Source organism: Phalacrocorax carbo, chromosome 10 (genome assembly GCF_963921805.1).
Source record: "Phalacrocorax carbo chromosome 10, bPhaCar2.1, whole genome shotgun sequence".
NCBI classification, from domain to species: domain Eukaryota; kingdom Metazoa; phylum Chordata; class Aves; order Suliformes; family Phalacrocoracidae; genus Phalacrocorax; species Phalacrocorax carbo.
In genome coordinates, this window is record NC_087522.1 from 819,045 (window position 1) to 840,400 (window position 21,356).

General features: G+C 50.2%; 1 protein-coding gene across 2 annotated transcripts in view; it reads right to left on the reverse strand.

Moving 5' to 3' along the window:
- Positions 1 to 21,356, reverse strand: part of USP31 (ubiquitin specific peptidase 31) — a 37,281-nt gene that overhangs the window by 14,718 nt on the left and 1,207 nt on the right. For both annotated transcript variants that reach the window (XM_064461278.1, XM_064461277.1), the window contains exons 2-11: positions 7,692 to 7,829; positions 7,105 to 7,193; positions 5,895 to 5,987; positions 4,596 to 4,731; positions 3,930 to 4,074; positions 2,957 to 3,140; positions 2,104 to 2,215; positions 1,396 to 1,490; positions 804 to 881; positions 173 to 302 (exon numbers count right to left, since the gene is read on the reverse strand). In XM_064461278.1, coding sequence (XP_064317348.1) covers positions 173 to 302; positions 804 to 881; positions 1,396 to 1,490; positions 2,104 to 2,215; positions 2,957 to 3,140; positions 3,930 to 4,074; positions 4,596 to 4,731; positions 5,895 to 5,987; positions 7,105 to 7,193; positions 7,692 to 7,829 — 1,200 coding nt within the window. The remainder of the gene's footprint in view (positions 1 to 172; positions 303 to 803; positions 882 to 1,395; positions 1,491 to 2,103; positions 2,216 to 2,956; positions 3,141 to 3,929; positions 4,075 to 4,595; positions 4,732 to 5,894; positions 5,988 to 7,104; positions 7,194 to 7,691; positions 7,830 to 21,356) is intronic.

The following is a 21,356-nucleotide window of genomic DNA, read 5'->3' on the forward strand; positions in this document are numbered from 1 at the left end:
GCAGAGAAACTCCATTAGCACAACACAACTAGTGTTGTGTCACAAATTTATTCCTCTGTCTCAACAAGTCAGTGTTTGCCGGAAACAGCTGCTCCGCTGAGCGGGAGAGTTCAGGCAGCACGTGCACCAGCCAGACCTTCCGAGCCTCGCTGCTGCGCAGTCTTGTCCCTACCTGTTCCTCTTTGGTGTACAGTTGGAAACACTGAGATAAAGTGCAGGTCTGAGGTTGATGATGAAGCTCTCTCTGCTGGCGGACGCTTTCAGAGTCTGGAATATACTCCTCTTCTGTATTCACAAACAAGCTGCATCAGGGAGACAACACATTTACCAGCACATCCACCCACTCCCCACGCTGCCGAGGAGCCATCCTAAAGGTAAAAACAGCAGCTCTTTCCTGGATCTGTCCCGCTGCACCTGAGCGAGAGCTGACTGGCAAGAGATCCCACCAGGGCAACACAAGTGAGCACAGGGGTAGACAGCTCCAGTGGGCACCCGCTCCAGTTCACCTCAGACAGAAAAAGCTACTCGCTGCCCACAAACTTTCTCACACAAATATGATTTGTGGGGGAAGGAGCCACAGGCGAGACACCTGCTCCATAATGTAAAACTCTGACTACAGAGAAAAGGACTCCAACTCAGAACAACGCTAGCGCGCCCAGCCCCGGTCGTCGCTGCAGACGGGCCAGGGTGTGGGGTGCAGTTTCTGAGGGGTCTCATGTTTGCTGGAGGGTGCTCAGTTCACAGGGAGCCCAAGCATCGATGCCAAGGTCACCACACTTTAAGGCTTTCTACTTCATACTTACTAATCTTTAGTTTCTTTGTCCCATTCTACCACTAATTTCACATGAGCAGTTCCCCCCTGTCCGCATGACTTCAATGCCCTGGAGAGAGAGGAGCAGACAAAAGTTAGACTACCTTTCAATCTGAAGCCTTTGTTATCTTTCACATGCGTATAATTTATCTCCACTAGCCCTTCATCCTTCCTCCACTCCCACACAGGTCAAGTTTACAAAGGAGTAAAAGGAATTCATACAGCAAAGAACATGCCAAAACTGACAAACTGCATTTACCCAGGTACATTAATTCTGTAAGTAAACGTGCACTTATTTACAGAACAGGCATCTACAAAAATTTCTAAAGAGTAACAGTCACTAAAAAAAAAAAGTGGGGGGAGCAACACTTTCATCCTCTTCTCCATTTCCAAGGAGGACAGACTCCAGCTGTAAGGCATGACACACAACTGAGCTCCTTGAGGGCACCCCGTTGTTTGCCTGCTCCTCAGGCCTGAGAGGTCCATTCCCCACACCCACACCAAGACCGTCCCTTTCTGTATGGCTACACGCCGAGTTCCCAGCCGAGAAACCTCTCCACTCCCGGGAATGGGGACTAACCCACCTTTCCACTGTTGGATGGCAGAGGGGTCGCTCCTCCTGAGGTAGCAAGTACGTTATGCCCACGACACTGACCACTCGCAAGCTGAATGGGCAAACCTGCGGAGGGAATAGAAGCCATCTCAGTGACACAGACCCAACTCACCTACGTGCAAACCTGCCTTCAGCACCAGCTGACATGTACTTCATCCTAGAATGTGTGTTTTACATAAGAAAGCAGATGTACAAGGTCTCAAACACGCCTATGCCAAGCAGCTAACAGAGGGGTGAGGTACAACAACTGAGGCTTTGCACCCAACAACTCCTCTGTGGTGACCAGAAACACCCCCCTGCTCTCAGAGGGATTTCTCATCAGAAACACGCACTCACTAAGCAAACATTTCAGCTTTTCGTTTAGGCAAACACCACCAACCAGTGGATTTCCAGTGCAGACAACAGCACTGATCTCTCAAGTACTTCTTGGGGGTAAGGAAGAAAATGAAGCAAGCAATTTCTTCACCTGATCAGTCTAATCTTACTTGTACCTTTCAGCAAATAGTCAAAAGCACTGAAGAGGTGGAATACCAGACTTGGGCATTATTGCACAAGGAAATATTGGGAAGCCATCAGTTCAGCGTGTGCAGCATATTTACTGCCCCAAGCAACTGGCTTCCCTGTTAGTTCATGTCACACAGAGCTAGAAGTCTCAAAACAGATGAGCCATTTGCCTCACCTGCATGCAGGCTGCAGGCCGCAGGAAATACTGCATTTTCTCCAGAATCTCCTTCTGCAGAATATCCCAAGCAATTGTTTTTTCCAGGTGTAACACAAAGGGCAAGCCAAACCTACAGGAGGAGTAGCATTTGAAGGAGCAATTAAAAGATTATTCTGTTCAGCAATCGGATCCCCAAACCGACGGTGCCACACTCCTCACTCAGCACCTACAGAGATCGGCATGCTTTGGATGAAACTCCCCAGAAACCAGGCACCTAAAAACTTGTCTCCAGAGGAGAGGTGCTTAACTGTGAGGAAACGCTGTTATGGCTGCCCAGGCAGAGAGCGCTTTGTAACAGGCTGCAGCCCTGCTCTCTGCTCAAGCAGCTTGCTTCAGGCTGCGGAGCTCTACAACCTGGCTGGGTTTGTGAAGCAATTTGTGAAACAAATTTCAGTGGCTGAGACAGTTCTCAGTCCGTGGTTGGTACAAATGCCTTTGCCGTGGTCGTTTCTCACTTCCCCCCACCCACTGCTTGCAGCCCAATTTAAAATTCCTACACGTCGCAGGATCTGGTCAGACGCGCTCGCTGCTCTCAAACTAGCCGGCTCTATTGAGAGGCGGTGTGTCCTTCCGTCTGCTCCGCATTCACCACTTTCCAGCAACACTGGACTATTTGAAGTTCACCAAAATTAGGAATATTTTGCTGCATTCATTAATGTGTTTTGATCAATGTGTTCTTCAGCACCTAACGTAAGCTAGGAATGCAAGCCGTCGCTCCTTCACCTTGTGTTATGACTACCTGGTAATTAAAACCCATGTCAGTTAAGGAAGCAGCCAGAAGAGTAACTCTAACCGTGAAGCTGCCAGTCACCTTTTGCTCTGCTGGCCAGTGCACGCTCTGTTACACACCAGCAAGACAATCTTGTCGTTTGCTGCTGGTTTAGTGGAGGACTGTTCCAGTTTTCCAGACTTCACTGCTCCTTGAGAGTAGGATATTGTTCGGGAGTGCTCAGTGCTGCATTTCAAGTTATTCAGGTTATTGTTCACATGTATTCCTGAAAAAAATCAGAAGAAAGGAAACATTTTATGTCATGTCATTTGCCTTTAGTGCCCTGACACCCCCGTCAAGAAACCCTCTTTCGGCTGCAGAGGAGCAGGTCAGGATGGAATCAAGACCAATTTTATTACTTGTATGAAGGCTTCCAAGAGCAATTACTTTTCATAGTGACTATTTCTTTACAAAAGAAAAATTGTATGGAAGTGCTTGGCTAACTGATTTTTCACAGTAATTTCTACAAGTACTCATAGCTTTGTCTGCCTGCAAGAAAAGCTAAAGTGACATAAACCCTGCTTGTTACTTCCAATAATAAAATTTGCCTTTGATTATGCTCCGTCTACCCGGGAAGAAATTATTCCCTTTCACTGAGGGAGACGCAGAGAAGCTGAGTTTTTTCAGCCTTGAAAGAGAAAGTGTTTGTTCATGCCTGAGACTGTTTATTCATCACTGGCAATCTGATTTTAAATAACACAATTTCAGTGGCTTCATCTGGTCCCTAGCAGATCTTTAAATTAAGCCTGACAACAGATTTCCCATTAAGCCAGCCTGGCCTGCAGAATCAGCCCCGGGAAGAGGAAGAAGGGAGTGTACATCGCTTCTTGATAACCTCCCGGCTGACAACACCATTAAGTCTGCTGGAATAAGTCTGGACAAAGTCAGAGTTGAAATCAATACGCCAGAACATCAACTACTTATGGGACTTTTATTCCCAAGTATATCCTTTTCCAAGACAAGCCTCCCTCACCTAGTCAGCTGAGGTGGACATTAAGCAGAGTTATCGACTTACCTCTCTGACTAAGGATACCCTCGGGCCGAAATATCTCTGGGGTCTCAAAGGCAAAAATGCAGTCGCTTTCATGAATGGTGTCCAGGTCATCAGTATCACAGAAGGAACGGTGAAACCCGTCATAGTACATCTCCGTCAGCACAATCTAGAGTCAGCAGAAGCAAACCAGAACCTATTAAACCACCCATGCCTGGTCCAGCTGAGCTGCCCCGTCTCTCAGCTGGGATTTTCCTGCTACAGGAACATTTCTCAAAACAACCTGGCATCGGCCAGGAGCAAGGAAAAGGGAAAAGGACTGCCATAAAGTAGAAGCTGGGGTAAGGGCGGTATGTGAAGCTGTTTTGGTGGGATCCAACAGCGTTCTTGAAGCTCTTCCTACAGAGGAGTTCCTCCTAGGTGCCCAGCAGTTCCCTCACTGCCAGCACGCACGAATCACCGGGTGATGAGGCAGAAGGTCCTCATGCTCCACAGGTGGCTATCCCGACACCACTAGGTTTCAAAAAGTCAATGCGTGGACAAAACCATGACCCAGATCATCACCACCCTGCCTCCCCCACTCAATCATGGGCAGCAAACTTCAATTCCTTCATTTCCACAGGGGATGAAAGCCTCCGCACTCCCTCCCCCTGAAGGCAGGAGACACGGGTGATGAGACCAGCCCGTTACCTGCTCCGTGGGTATCTTGGTCTCTGAGGAGACGGCCTCCCGCAGCCTGGCCACCGTTCCGGAGACGGGCACTGCCACTCCGATCCGCATGCAGTGGGAGCACTTCCCCTGGTACACCACGGTGACGTAGAGCGGCCTGCGAGAGCACGGGAGGCTTTGCTGGGGCTGGGCTGAGCGTTCCCTGGCAGCACCCTGATCACAGTCAGCCCAGCCTGGGGGCATCCAGCCTGCCCGTACGCTACAGGGCCATCTCAGCAGCCCGGACCCACCTCGCACTGGAGTTGCACTCGGCCGCAGCCAAATACATTTGATTTCCAAAGACTCCTTGCCTACTGCATGGACTGGTGTCACTCGTTCCCACAAGCAAAAAGCCTTCTCAAAAAAAGCCCCCCAAAGTTAAAAATAAAGCTCCCTATTGCAAGGCAGTTGTGATTTTCCAACAAGGGTCCTGTCATGCAGCTTAGGACAGCCCGGGGCAGCACCTCAAAGCGCTCAGAGCGCGCTGCCGCTGGGAACAGCTGCTCCGGGCTGTCTCTCCACACTCAGTCCTGCCTCCACCAGCAACCAGGAGGGCCGCCTTGGGGAGAGAAGAGCGGGGCAGCTAGCCTACCCGGGACACCTTCCCTGCAAAGCCCACCCAGCGGCGGAGCAGGGACTTCTGAACCAAATGTGACATCATCATACTGAATATGTTCTTCCATTACTTTGCTCCGTTGCTTCTTGGACCAGTACAGTTTTTCTGCACCCAAAACATCAGGTGAAGGAGTTGCTTATTTATACAACGGGTAGTTTTGCTGTTTTATCTGGATTTTTTTTCTCCCTGGAGTTTTTTTCTTCATTGGCAACATCTGTCTTTCAAAAATAATTTTAAAAACCCAAAACATTTTGCAGGAAAGCTTTTAACTTCACTTTTTGAAATTGGAGCAATCAGTGAGACTGTTCTAAAGAAAGTAAAAAAAATGTTTCATCCTTTTCCCCTTTTTAATTTTAAAATGCTATAAATTAAAGTCCAAAGCAAAATATTTTGGTTACCCGAATCAAAGGTATTTTTTTTTCTCCCCAAAACAAATTACATAGGAAGTTAAGGGCGGGGGCGAAGGGCCATTCTGAAACAAGTAAAAGGCTCAGTTTTCCAATTTACCTGGAAAGCAAAAAATTTAATCCCCATATGGTCCTATTTATCTTTTTTTAAAGACTTACTGGAGAGATTTTGCTGACATCTCTCTTCCTTCTGTGGCAAATTAAACAACACTATACACATGGGAAACAGCCAACGTTAAGTTCAAAGCAGTTACTTACCGTGTATGAGGCAAAGGAATCGGCAGAGAGATGCAGAGGAAAGGGTCAAAGGTGTTACTCTGCTTCTGGCAATGAGGGCACGTCAGAGAGGACCTAGTGCAAAGGTCAAGAACGAGACAGAGTTACACCTCGTTTCTTCAGGAATGGATAATTCATCAAATCACGAATAACAGCCTTCGCATGTCAACCTGGCTGCCCCTTTCTACTCCTGTTTCTCCATACAGAGCTGTATAGACACAGCTGCTGCAAACGATGGACTCCCCATTTCTAGATCCCTTTAAAGTAATTAGTCTCAAAGTTCATCACAGGAAAAGACTTCAGTCACTGAACTCGGCTTTTAATAAACATTACTGCAAGATTAGTAATTCACCAACAGTAGCTCCAACGTGGAAGACCTGAAAGGATTTTCTCTTTGAAGAGAAGGGAAGTGGCAGGAAAAAGACAGTGACAGTCAGCACTGCAGGTGTACGGACCTCTCTTACTCAGAAGGGAAAAAACTCCAGACAATACATCTCTCACATTCAGAATTAACCTGCACCCTGCACTGGCTTTGCGTTTCATACCAGGCTTAAGGCTTCTCCTTTCAAAGGAAGCCTTGCCAAATATTCGGGAGAAAGCCCAGCAACTAAAATTCTTATAGCTGCACAGATACAAGCCATCGAGGAGCACTGGAAATTAGGTTGTTTTCTTGTATTGCTTCTGAAATTAGAAAGCTCCCTTCCCAGGAAGTATGGGAAACTCATGGGAAAACCCTGAAGGGACAGTGAAAGATTCAACTCAGAATGCCCAAGTGCCAGATAACGGGATCTCTGCAAGACGCCCGGGATCCGTAACTCCCCAGCAGCCTCCAGGCACCTCCAGATCTTGCCACAGGCTCTTGCCTCTGAACAGCCAGGGTGAGCCCCACAGCACTGAGTCATCCCGAGTCTTTGCTCCATTGAGCACTGCCTTGCTTTCAGGATGCACCAGCGCCAGTGAAGAGGGGGTACATACTGTAGCTTTTCACAGAATATACCAAATGAGAAGTAGTGAAAATCTCTCTCTCCTCCGGAGCAAGGTCTTAGTTCAGATCTCATTCAGCAGGAATTCAGAAACAGCTGTTAACACAATGACACCAGCTGCAACCATACTGGGAGCTAGCAACAGGATAGAATTATACTGGGGTCACCAGCACATGCTGTAATGCCTCAAAATTTACAGAATATCATACCTGTACTGGGCTTGAAAGAGTTCCTGCACAAAAGTACTACTGATTGGAAAGGCTGGTCCCTCGAGCAGCACATCATCCTCCAGCGGTGGCTAAAAAAGAAGAATAAACCCTAGAAGCACACCCAAGCACGGAGGTGCACCACGTCAGATGGCTCCAGTACCCCTCGTCAAATCTGGGCCCTCCTTGCCCAAAACCACCAGAAAAATGTCACAAGATTTGTAAGTAGCTCTGCTCACACAGGTGGTTATGCAGGAACGCGAGGCAGCTAGGGCAGCCCCGGGAAAGGCAGGGATCTCACACCAGATGATGCGCCTGGCAGTCCCTCCCCTGTAATGCCTCCCAGCTCTTGCAGAGCAGTATGTGGCCATTCACAAACAGCTGTATTGGGGCACACTTGCCAGGAATTAGTTACATTCACAGGGCCAGGAAGAAAAAAAAAAAAACAAAAAACAAAATTTAATCCAAACTTTTGCTCCATAAAAAACTATCAGAACTGAGAAGCCAACACGTCGATTAAATTTAAAAAGACAGACTGTATGCAAAGTTACAGCTACTGTCCCATGTTGGGTCCCAGCAAAATCCCTTACCTTGAGTGGAGGCATACCGCTGTAATTCACGACATTGTTCAGATCTTCATGGACTCTGTCCAGAAGCCAAAGCAGGAACTCCTGCGCATCGTGCTGGGCATTCCCGCGGTACTGCATAGCGTTCTTGGACACAATGTTCTGCGGAGACAGAGACAGCGTACAGCAAACGCACAAGCTCTTCCCTTTACCGAGCCCTCACAGACGGGCACAGTTAACAGCACGCCCAAACCCAGGGACTGCCGACAGCTCTGAACGGGGCGTTGCCTTCCCATTCCACCTGGGGACGGGCCAGGACCCACCACCACGTGCAGGACCCTCCGCACAACTTGAGGTAAAGCAGCAGCTGATGCCTTGCTGGGCAAAGAAACGCCAGCTGCTCTCAGAACAGACCAGAGGGGTTACGGCAGCGGTTGCAGAGGAACTGCAGAAATGTTTATAGCAAACTTGGGAATCAGTTAGGCCAAAACGATCAACCTACAATACTTTCACATAGGTCCAGAGCGAGGCAAGCTCACTTCAATCCACTGAAACCAACATGCAGCATTTCCCATGCTAACACAGAGCAAAGGGCATTTTTAATCATACCTATCCATGTAACACAGGGTCTGAAACTGTTCATTTCCTAAAACATATTTGCTTAAGCTGAAGCAAAACAAGTATTTAGTCTCCTGATGTCCACTCATCCTGTCTAGCTCATTTCTGCTTTGGTGAGGTAACAGATTTCCCAGAACCTAGATGCAGATGCTCAGTGCTAATATAGGTATCCCTTCCAGGAATCAGCCAAAATCAGTACATCAGAACTGCAGATGCTTCTACAAACTGACCATTCCAATAATATGCAGGTAGAACAAACTTACTTTGCATCAGACACCCTCTTCAGCACATAAGCCCTACAGTCTCCACGTAATTTTCTCCACTAGGTTACAAGTACCCACCATGCACAGCTTGCTCATCCTAAACATCATCCTCTGTTGCCACTACCCGGCACAGAAAACTCACTTAGGACGGACCACTGAGCAGGAGGGAAAGCGCCATTCGCGTTGGCATCGCACACCGTTACGAACGACTGTCCCAGGCAGCCAGACGAGGCTCTCCCTGTAGCTGGGGCGAGCACAAGGAACCCAAGCGTCCCAGGACGACCGCCACCAGAGCAGTGCGGTACCTGCCGGGTGCTGCTGGACCGGCCAACTCCAAACGAGGGAGGGACTCAGCCACCGGTGCGACGAGCACAACTGGCACTGCTTTGGATATGTGCTAAGAGCCTGGGGAACGCATCTAATTTACTCTTGAATTTCCAGAAAAGCCATTTCAGAAGGACACCAGCACACCCAAGGGATTTGCCCAAACCTGTTTTTCTTCTGGACACAAACAGAAAGGGCTTGAAGCTCACCGGCAACTGAAAGCTGCCCTTGGCAGATTTGTCCTTTCCCTGCAGCTCTGGGGACACCTTTCATAATGCTGAAGTTTGCTCTGAGCCCTCCAGCCAGGCCACACGCGCCCCTTCCTCAGGATGTCTCCTCCCCAAAAAGCCAATGGGAGACCACAGCCGGGTTTGGTAGGGCATCTTCCTCACCAACAGCCAACATCAGGAAACACTTTCTGTGCTCCAGCTCTCCGACCCCACTTTTACCCCCACAAAAACACCCGAATGGCCAGCCAGCACTCATCACTGTGCACCTGGGGACACGGCACAGGCTCTGGAGGACGGGAACCAGGCGCCAGCATCTGCATTCAGCAGGAATACCCTCTGGAGTAACGTGCTATGGTGGGCTGACCCCAGCAGCTGAGCCAGGGCTCCCTCCTGAGCAGCATATGCCACCACGGCTGTAGAAAAGCCAGCACGTTCCACTTCTTCGAGGAGGCACCAGGCTGCAGCCAGGAGAGCCAGCCCGCTCCTCCCGCTGCTCACGAAACAGGCAGGAGGTTCATCTAACATGTGGTCACGGGTCAGCTGCCCCCACCAGTTTTAACCACAAAGTCAACACCAAGGTTTTGTCTGTAAGAAATAGGCTTATGGCAAAGCTCACGTCAGTCGCGCAGCTGCTCCCCAACCTTCCTGTGCTGCATACTACCAGGAGAAGCAATCCTGATTGGGATGTGGTGCACCTACGTCCTTCAGTACACCCGCGGAGAGACAGAAAGTGCCTACACGGGACTCGAACTTGTTTGAGCAGGGTCCCCAAAAAGGGGCAGTGGCACCAGCAGGGACCAGAGCCACGGGGCAAGAGCCAGGCGGGAGGGCTGCGGCAGACCAGCCGCCCCACGGAGCGGCGAGAGGGGCCAGGCAGGCTGCACACGCACAGCTCCAGAGCTCCTCCGTTTCTCTAATCAGACTTTGCAACAGATTTGAGAAATGAGGTTGGGCTGCCTGCTTTATCCCTCTCAAAATGGGGTCACCAGAAGGGGGGGGATGATGAAAAAGAAGGAAAGGACTGATAAACATATACTCTCTATCCTCTATAATCTGTCCACCTGCCTCAAGGCAGCAAAATAAGGGAAAACAGAAATAATCTGCTCTCATTACATATGTGCAAGCCCTTCTGACAACAGATTTAGTGCCCTTGCCTGTACAGGGACCAGCACCTTCCTACATCTCTAAACACAGTTTTAAGCAAGTAGCAGTCCACAGCAAATGCTCACCTCCACACCACACAGGTGCAAGTGCCGCACACCCCTGCTTGGTGCTCACCGTAACATGAGCTTGGGACGCTGCTGCAAGCCAGTTTATTGGGAAGAAAAATCTGGAGAGTCTGTAGGGACTTGGAGATTAAGGGGGACCAAACAGCCTTCTCTGCTCCTAGTTCCCATTAAGCAAAACAAGATCCATTGGCAGGAAAAAAGTGACAAAATGTGATAAAAAAAATAATCTTAAGCCTATTCAGGTGTCAGCCTGATACCCCTTGCCCTCCTTCAGCAGAAAGCCTAGTGAATTATTCGTGTTGCACCAACATATAACATTTAACACTAATCCCTGAAAATACAGTAAACATACTTCCAGTTCCTGGTCTGACACCTAAACACTCGGCATTCACCCAGCAGATATCAGGACAAGACGGCAATGACCTAGAGAAGCCTACTTCAGCTGTGCTAGAAACCCCCCGCCCCCGAGTCACCCCTGAAGACAGACCCTTGTCGTTTCACCAGCTGGCATGGACTGGCCTAGAGACAGGCGCTCTCGTAGCCAGATCTCTCCTTCGCATCACCAAACATCCTTCCGCCGAATACCATGGCACAGGGTCCCGCTCCCACCAACTTTAATACAATTCCCCGTCGCGTACTTCTCCCATTAGGTTTACGGAACACTAGTTTCTTGATTGGAGCACCATGCATTCTTTTATTTTTAAGCAAGCTCCAGGCTGGCCCATCGTAGGGCGCTCACAAGGCAGCTCCTCGCTGTTGGGTACCAGCAGGGTCTGGCAGCAGGTCTTGAGGTTGGATATTAGGAAAAACTTCTTCACCGAAAGGGTTGTCAGGCATTGGGACAGGCTGCCAGGGAGGTGGTTGAGTCTCCATCCCTGGAGGTATTTAAAAGAAGGGTAGATGTGGCGCTTGAGGATATGGTTTAGTGGTGGACTTGGCAGCGATAGGTTAGCGGTTGGACTCGATGACCTTAAGGGTCTTTTCCAACCTTAACGATTCTATGATTCTATGAGGAGCACTGCTCCGCAGACCCAGGCCCTGCCGGGCACCCTCCCAGCCCCACGACACCATGACTCGAGCCCCTGGTCCCTGCTAACAGTCAGCCGATGCCGACGGGATTTAGTGGGTCATCTAGAATTAGGAAAAATTAACTTTCCAGAATATCCAAAACTTCCATAGCAAGGAGAGAAGGCTGAAATTCACAGCAGCTGTGTTTAGCTGAATGCACCCAGACAACGGTGTAGGGAAGAATTTAAAGACAGATGCAGAGACTTCCCTTTACAAACATTACCTTTGTTCAAAAAACAATTACACTAAAAATTAAACTTAGCCCTTAAATTACCGTGTCAAGTTCCAAACTGAAGATCAATCACAGAAGCGTGAAGCAGAGATTGTAGCCCAGTTTTACGTGGTCTCTCTCTACATCTTTTCTCTAGAACTGCTATCCATGCCTCCACAGTAACACACTTGCCTTTTAATGGCCTTATTCATCCTTCCCATTCCCTGCTGCACCCAGCTCAGCACGCCAAGGTGACAATGTGCAGTACCACCACCGAGGGAGGACGGCTCCAACAGCAGCGCAGGGCGCAGCACGGCCAAGCTCATTCTCCTCCGCATGAGCTGACCGAAAAGGGCCAAGGGAAAGAGAGGTGCCACCCCTCTGCCCCCAGCAGTGTGTGGTCCTCTCCACACTCAGGTATAAAAGGGTATGATACCATCAGGCCAGCATTAACCCTTTTCAGTCAGCATGCCAAGAGCCGGCAACAACCACGTGCCTTGGGCCGTATCTGCATCATTCCTCGTCGCAGAAGCATCTCCACGATAACGGTTCTGGTTTCCTCGACACTCTCGCAGCCAGAGCGGACCAAGGATGAAGAGCTGCCTGTGGATACAGATCACAAGATGCTAGAAGTGATTCAGGAAGCACTACAAAATACCAGATGCAATTCCCTCACAAGAGGCTCTGCTACAAAAACACTCCAGCAATAGCAGCGCGTTCCCAGCGTTACTCATGCTTCCTGCCGTCGCTGCTACAAGTGGGCTTGTTATTACTTAAACCTCTGCATCTGCTGCTCTGTGAAACGCTATGTGCCTTCCTCCCAGCACACTCCGAGATGCTGGGGCAGCACGGCGATCCGAGGCAGGCAAGGTGTAAACGGGGAGCAACAGACATGCAGTGCGGAACAGTCAGTGCTAAGGAACACAATTAAATCCGAGCGAGAGATAAAGGCGCTGACTCAAATAAACAATTTAACAATCTGAGAAAGATACCAGGAACTCCTGAAGTGCAGCCTCCGCTCAACTAGCCGGCTCAGCAATCAAATACAGCCCCGCACCTCCCCTGTCTCCAAAGGCAGCCCCTCACTCAGGCGGAGGGCCGCAGGCTGTGTGAACAGGGTGGTGGGCACCCTGCAGCCCTGTGCGATAGGTGGGGACTGCAGCCTCTTGGCGAGCCAGGCTGGCGACTCCTGAACAGCTCCGCTAACATTTGATGGGCAAGAAGACAAAGCGAGCACGTATCCCACATTAAGCATCATCCACCCTGAACCTCTTTGTATTTATTTTCTGAGGCTCCTCTTGCAGCTCGTCAGCTGCAAAGCTGCCGCCTGGCTGCAGTGGGTCTCCTGTCCTTGCCCTGGAGCGTGTGCTGGCCTCCTCGCAGCACAGGGCTACGGTAGTTCAACTTAGTCTGTAACGGTGCAATCCAGGTGACATACGTGCAGCTCGGGCAGAAACCTCAGTTTAGATGAGGCCACAATGGCAACAGCCCCTCAAAATACCTGCTCAGCCGCCCAGGCTGCAGAAAGACTTCTTTACACAAGGACAGGTATAAGTCAAAACATAACCCCAAACTTTGTGTCCTCTTTTGCTCACCAAGAGAAGACGACGCCTCGTTTTGCTGGTCCTGCTTATGCTGAACCCGCTGCAGCAAAGCGACAGCAATCGCAACTGGCTGCGGATACAGAGTTAAGAAGCTATTGGTTTAAAAAAAACACACGTAAAAAACATTAAAAGCACCACATTTACCAACCCTCCACAGCCTGTAATCCTCTGCCCCTAGTCTGAGTCTGTGGTAAGTATAGGTGGCGCATCCAAACAGGCTCCATCCATCACCAGAGGGCATTAAGAGCCGGCCAGGAACGATTTTGGTGCAGCTGTTTCGGCTGTGACACACCAGGAGTGGTCTCCGAAGCGCCCTTCCACAACTGTACAGCCATGCACCTCCAGCCCCTCTCCTCAGCTCAGCCCCTAAGAGCTCGGCAGAAGGAATGAACCCTTCCCTCCCCCAGATGTGCAGGCGGCAGCACGCAGGCACCCTGAATGGAAGCGGCACCATCAGAGGAGATAAGAGGGGGGAAATCATAATTTCCTATTGATCACATACACTTACCTAACCCCCTAATGCAAGCACCCTATAACCAAACAAGTCCCTGTCCATCTTTAAAGCAGATTTACGGCAAAGACACATTATCATTTTTATCAGCCCACTGAAAGTTTAATAATCATTCATCTATTGCTCTAAATAGATGCAATAAATAAAGTCAAACATAGCTGAACTACTGGCCCCTCCTTCGCTGCTGTTATTGTTCCAGATCACAAAGACAACTAAAGGAAAAATGTCAGTCTCCTATTTTCCAGTGTGCCTCTGGTAGGAAGCAGCTGTGGAAAGGTTTTTGTACGTGAACGGATGAGGCCAGCTCATTAGAGACCTGACACAATGACACATGTGAGCAGGAAAAAAGCCTATTCTTTATCTTTCATGCTCAACTGGATTTTTTTTTCTCTTTTTTTAAACCCACAGGCATAGTTCTGTGTCTGGGCAACTTCTACAGCAGACGACTCATGAAGAGCATCTACCTAAACGACTCGCTCCGCTCACACACAAAAGCAGCGATTTCCCCTCCCTGAAGCGGGATGTTCTTTTCTGGGGAAAGCAATACCTGGCACACAGCATGGTTCAGACCTCCTGTTCATCCCCGGGGACAAGGCCAAGGCCAGCAGTGACCCTTTGCCCAGGTGGGAGTGCCAGCAGGGAGGCTGCCAGCAGGGACCATCACGCTCTTTCCTGGCCAGGGCCCTGCTGCTGGCTGCCGCCAGCAGACCTGCACAGCTTCCAGCACTCAGGACACGCCAGCGCAGCTGCTGCAGGCCGCACACAGCAAAAAAAAAAAAAAAGAATAAAACTAGGGAGACTCAGAGCTACGAGCCTCCCCCCTCCAGACAGGCTTGCAGCGATGCCGGCTGCCCCCCTGCAGCAGCACGCAAAGCACCGGCACAGCGGCACCACCCCGCAACCCAGCCTCATGCCGGGAGCCGGGGATTCGGCGGCAGGAAGCCTCTGCAGCATCTCCCTGCACGCACAGGGCCCAGCACTGCTGCGGGGGGCAGCGGGGCTCGCGGCCCCCCGAGCTCAGCACCTGCCCAGGCTCTGCCCGCCTGCCTCCCATCCCGCACCGAGGACAAGGCGCTGGTCCAGCCTGGGACAGACAAGATCTCCGCCGCCTGAGCCCCACCACAGCTCTCCAAAAGGCAGAAAAGGTGAGTTTTCAAGTCAGCAGCTCTGTCGAAGCAGCTAGGGCAGGACAAAACGCTCCTCCTTTGCCCCATAGGGCAGCTGGGAGGCGCTGGGTCTCTGGAGGCAGAGCGTGGTGTCTCCACAGGCAGCCAGCCATCCCAGGGCCGGTGCAGAATGGCTCCCCGCACAGCCAGCCCCTTGCCCGCTGCAGCAGGGGAAATAAGCACAGCCATTAATCCACTTCAAAAAGTAAAAACAAGAGGAGCACGGCAGAGTGCAGTATGCCAGGATGAGAGCAGGTTTTCCACCGTATTTAACAAGCCCGGACAAGAAGCATCACCCCACCGGCCCCTGCCTGACATCTGTCCTGCGCTAGCAGCTAAGTCTGACCCTTCCAGGCTGAAGCCTTAGTTAATCCTGATTAACCACCCTCCTTCAGAATGTAAGGAGAGAGTGAAGTCTGTAAAAATGACACTTTCCAGGGTTGCTGTGCACACATGGAGCGCTCCCTCCTCCATGCAGGCACCGCAGGCAGAGCCGCCGGCAGCTCCCCGACACAGCGGGCCACAGCAGGGGTGGGCAGAGGGCTCACAGCCGGGGCCAGCGCCCCTCAGCCCTCTCTCCCACGCAGGAAAGAGACCCAGATGCGAAAGGTGGGTTGTTGGGTGCTGTGCTCCCAAACAGGCACGCTCCTTCCCAGGCTCTTCGCAGAAGCGCAGTCACGCCTGCCAGAAGGCACGGCCGGGAGTGGGTGCTGAATGCCGGGAGAATTCGTCCTTATCAACAGCAGAAATACAACTTTGTTCTGCAAAAAGACTTTGTTTTCTTGCTACGCTAGCAGAGCGACCAACTGGATTCAAAAGAGTGAGGGATGAAGGAGCAGGGGAATGCCACAAGCGTGAAGCAGTTCAGCAAAGAAGAGTCAAGAAACGCTGGTGTACTGGACAGACTCCAGGGCTGGGCTCGGGAGCCCAAGGAGCTCACGCTCCAGCTGCACACCCATGCCTCTCCTGCTCTCTCCAAGTTTTGCCTCAGGTCCCAAGTTAGAGCACGGGCCCCTGAGACAGGGATCTGATCGCTGCTGCTCACAGGAGGCTCCCTGTGCACTTCAAGGATGCTGCAAAACAAAATTAATTTCACTGACACAATCATATGCAAAGGAGTTCATTAAAGCAGTGCTTTGCAGCAGTCATGCATTCAGATGGAAGCACAAAATGGGTTTACTTGCAATCAAGCGTGGCCATTTATAAATGCCAGCGTGCACTGTGGGGCACGGAGCAACGCACAGATCCAATTAAGCTCCCTAAGAACAAGCATTGCCTCACCACTACCACAAGTTGCCAGACATGACATGGTTTTCATACTTTCACCATTTGTACTTCTGTGGAGGCAGCATGGAAATAAAGACCTCAGAATTCAGAAGACCATGTGCTTTGGCAACCACGTGCAATCGCCTTCGAGCCCTGGAGAGGGTCCATCCAGCCGCCAGCACCCAGGACCATCCTGCAGCAGGGCTGCAGAGCTGCTCCACATTGGGGTCTCTCCCCCTTGCCCTCCCCTCCACTCATCTCCTGGACTTCTGGAGATGACCAGCCGCATCGCTTCTGCTTCCCCCTCCAGCAGAATCCCCTCAAACCAGTGTCCAATGTCTGGACTCTGCAGCTCGGCTCTCTGCTCCCCCAGCCTTCTGCTGCGCTTGCTCAGATCCAGGTTTGAAGTATAACCCAGAAATCCCCAGAGAAGTCTTTGGGTTTGACAGGTATATCAGACAGCTGCTTTAAGGCAGCCAGGACCTTTCTGCAGGAAACCCTTCTCAGGGGGTTTATGTGAAAAGGAAAAGTGTTAAGAAAAATACACTTCAATTTTAAGGAAATATACATAAATAATAGAGTAAAATAAAGCCAAACCCCTACACACACACAATAACGGACTTGCATCTTATTGATCATTAACATTAAAAAAGAAAAGTCTAACTTGGAAAGACTGCCAAAGACCTTTGTGATCCCAGTGAAGAGAGAAGCACATTCCCACGATGTCAAGCAGTGTCGCAGTAATGATGTAGAAAATTTATAACCCGCTTTTTGTTTCAAGTAAAGCGTGTCAATTCCAAATCCCAGAGCAGCTCTAGGACAAGCCTCCCCATTGCAGTGCCACCACTGGGAGCACCTGGACTGAGGCACTTCACGACCCCTCGTTACCTGGCCCTACGCGAAGCCCTTTCAGATGAACACAGGAACTGAAACACCAGCAGCTGAGAGACGAGGGACCGGGAATGCAGGGTGGAGGGTCTTGCATTTCTTCTTTCACGTCCCATTCTTCCACCTCTTTGTGTAAAGAGAGGACAGCCTGCTCTCTGCAGAAATATTTTAGGAATGAGTAGTTGACACTGTCCAGAATAAAATAACTGATCGCTGCACTAGCCAGAGAGCAAGATAACTTAACGCGATCCAGGGGATCCTGTTTCACATATAACTGGCCCCGTCAGCAAAGCACAAGGGCTCTAGCGAGTGGAAGAGCTCGTGGCCAACAGCTCCGAGCGCAGGACTGACGGCTTCCAACGCCCAAACTGCACCAAGCAGCCCCGTGCTGAGACCGTCCGTCATTTAATCCACAACAGGAGGTAAAGATACTGAGTGCGTCAATACACTGCAGAAATCCCTTCATAATTCAGAGCAGTTGAAGCGACCACAGTTGGCGATCGCTTGTCCCAAGTGCGGTATTTACACCAAGCGCATTTCCAAAACACGAGCACCTTGGAACTGTAAGAGTCACACACAGCTACTATGAAATCTTACACTAAACACAGGTTTAAAAATAAATAAATAAAAATGGAAGCGGCACTATTAACCTGGCACAGTAATCCCTGCTCTACTAACAGGGACTCTTTCCAAGTTCAGATTAGTTCTGATAATCCAACTCTGTCCAGTTCTTATGATTCTGCTGTATTTGCTGCACACACTGCAGGTCATAAAAATAAGGCAGTTTTCATCTTGTAGGGCAAAAACAAAACAAAATAAATCAATGCAGTTCTAGTGTACAAGGGGTCTGTTAAACACCCGACATGCTTCAGTGTGCAACTGGTTTAGCTACAAAGAAAGTCTCAAAAGGGAAAACAGCCTCATCATCCACAAGGGATCAGAATGCCTGATCAGAAGGCAAAGGTGGAGGATTTGGGTAAGCATATAAGATTTTTCAAGCCCAATTAGTTTAAATAAAACCCCTTCTCGCTTAAGACCCCCATCATCACCTCCGAGCGTCACAGCCCTATTCCCCATTACAAAGGGCGCTCTGTCCTCCCTATCCGGCAGTTGCAGGAACTTTGCAGGCAGAACGGGACAGCTCCCTGGAAAACAACAAGCCCAGAGCACAGCTACTGCTTATACAATAGATGTTTGTCACCATTGTCACCCCACCACAAAGGGGAAAGAGGAAGCACAAGCTGCAATATTGACCCTTGTTATGAAAGAAGCAGCAGCTCTGTTTAGGCAGGAAAATAAAAACCACTGAGCAATCAGAAAAAAAACGATGGTTAAAACAAACTGCAGATGAGCACAGGACCAACAGGAAAGCCATCCAAAGCAGAGACAAAATCCAACACCCATCACCTCCGCCACGGTGCTCCAGTATCATCTCCATGGGAAGGGCTCCCTTCAGCTCCCAGCCCCAGGGCTGCTGCCCAAGGAGACAAACCCCTCTGCTTCCAGGCCCCAGTCAATTCCTTCTCCGACCTTTTCCTACTGCTACGGCCTTCTAGACCTCCTGCTCGCCAGAAGCTTCCCACCGCTCGCCCAGCTCTCGAAGTCGCACCTCCCCATGCCCTTTGGCTCCTGCTAGCTCAGCCTCCAGCACCCGCAGCAAGCGAAGCTCGCGCCCCGGGGGGCGATCGCCTCCGTAGCAGGAATAGCAGAGGATGCACACAGCTTTACACACAACTTCCACTGCACTTCAACCACGGAAAGCAAGAGCTCCCAAAGTCTCCCTCGGTGCCCTTTCCACAGCAGACCCTTGCCCCGAGGATAAGGCATTGCAAACGCTTTGGAGAGCGCCCCACACGGATCCACGCTGCAGACCCGGATGAAAAAATTGTTTTTAAAAAATTTCTCATGGCAGACAGAAACGTCAGGTTTAAAATGCAGAAACTGGCAAAGATCCTTGTGTTTCAAGCAGATCTGACCAGAGATGATGTGCTAGCTGCCGGCCGGGTGAACACTTCACCTCCCCTCGCCGTGCATTAGCTCTCTTGCAAGGCTCTCTCGGCCCTGCAATTACAAGACAAACCATTTTATACAAACCACTTGTTTTAATTGCATCTTCCTTGTTTTCAGCAGCAGGCCTACATGATTCATGAACCTGTGGGATGGGTTATTTCTTACAGAACAACCTAAAAAGGGAGAAAACACTACCAAGAAAAAACAGGTAAGAATAAAGAACACCTCCAAACTCACCCCCCTTCAAAAGCCTCTGTCCACAAGGACTCAGAGACACTGTCTCCTGTAAAGAATTTCCTCTGCCCCAAGAAAAAAGGCTGCAGATATACGAACGAGCAAGAGGCTAAGTATTACCCTTTATCCTAAAATACGCTTAGCGTCTGCAGATAAGTATTTAGGAATCAGGAAGTGTCTTCACTCAATTATATTCAGTGCCAAAAGAGGAGGAAAACACCCAAACCCAACACACATGGATTTCTAAGCATGCTGGCTAAAGAGCTTTTTGACCACCAAGTAAACATTACTGTTGGAGTGAAAGCGCAAAACGGCTCTCCTGAACACACTTTTCATCCCTAAAAAAATTAAAGCAATGAAGATAGCGAATGTTCCACCCCCTGCCCAAAACGAGCTTGGGGGATGTTCGTCTTGTTTTGGGGAAAAGCAGCAGTTTCCAGAATGAAAACACCATCTTCACCTTTCTCAAACCTAAGCCTGTTGTTTACATCTTTAGATTAACTGTGCAAATCTGCTGCTGAAAAAATTTTTAATTAGGAACACTGAATTTAATAGCAGGTTCAGGCTACTTAACTGTCTTTAGAGGCATTAATTTACTACTGAAAGTAATTGACCCCCGTAAGGAAACAGCCGAGTACTTGACATAATGACAAAGTCCCTCCGAGTCAGACGCAGGCTGTTGACATTGTGCAGCACTAAAAAGGACCTGCTGGGACAAGATCCCCCACAGCAAGATGCTTTTTAAAGTCCTCCAGGGGACCTGGCAGGTAGGAGATTGATGGGCTCCTGCTACATCAACGAGTAGAAAAGCGTTCGCTTACCGTTAATGACGCCTGCAAATAAGCAACGAAAGTTCCACTGTAAAAAGCCAAACTTGGATCATGCCCTTAATTTAATCTACAGACCTGTTTCTCTTCCTCCTTCTGTCACTCTTATCTGAGCACCTCCACCACAGGCCTGCATAAACAGCGTATCTTGGCCTAGAAAGTGGTCTGCTCTCCCCTTCGATTTTATCAGTTACAGTGGCAAAAGATAAATCTGCTTTCGCAACCTTTTATTCCTGCTATTACTCAGTAGAAATCCACAATTTCTTCTCCTGCCACAACGCCTCTGGAGCGGTGAAGGATTACGATAAAGACAAGTGCCCCGTGGTGCTGCCGGGACTGGACGCACCGAAACCGCAGCTGAGCGCATCGGCTTCCCAAGCGCTCCTCCGTCAGCACACGCTTCCGAGAACACCGGAGCCGCGCACGGACCCTACCCCGCGCCCCTGCGGCCACCTGCACCAGGCACCCGCAGGCAAACAGCCAGGCTCCCCAGGGAACCCCCCCCACGGCAGCGGCGAGGGTGGACGCAACCGCCTGGAAACACACAAGGGAAGCAAAGGGAAGAGGTGCCGGCCGTGCGTCAGTCCGAATGGCTGAGGGTGCCAAAGACCACCGACCGCTCGGAGGAGCCTCTCGGACATCCTGCCACCCAACAGACACCGGGGGAGAGCAGATGCTGGCACCCGTGGTCTCTACCTGCTGCCGCACCCCATCCGAAGAAGTGAAGGCAGAGAGCCAGAGAACGCGTGAACTATGTTCTTGCCGTATTTTCATTCATCTGCGATCCCCTCCCCAACTCATTCTGCAAGAAAAAATTCCCTAAAGCAAAGGTGTCTAGGTTAACGGTGTGGAAGATACCACCTGCCCTCTCATTCTTTCACATGGCCAAACAGTTTTATATGCCAGGGAATCGCTGTTGCAATAAAACTTCACAACATCCTTACTGTTTCCAGAAGCAAGTCAGGCCTGGGGCGCTTTCAAAACAGTTGTGTTTTATTGCACCCAAAAGCATTGCAGGGAATTTTTTAAACCGTAGGTGCAAAGACCATGCCCTCTGCTACAACAATTCCTGGGGCACAGCACTAGGAAACACGGGGCAGGGCAGGCGACAGCTGCTGTCGGACCGGACCGCGGTGCGAGGGCTCCAGCAGGAAGAACGCCATGGTATTAACCACAAATTAGTTACGATCTCATACTCCTGCAACTCATTCCCCACACCAGCCCAGACTCCCAAGTGCTC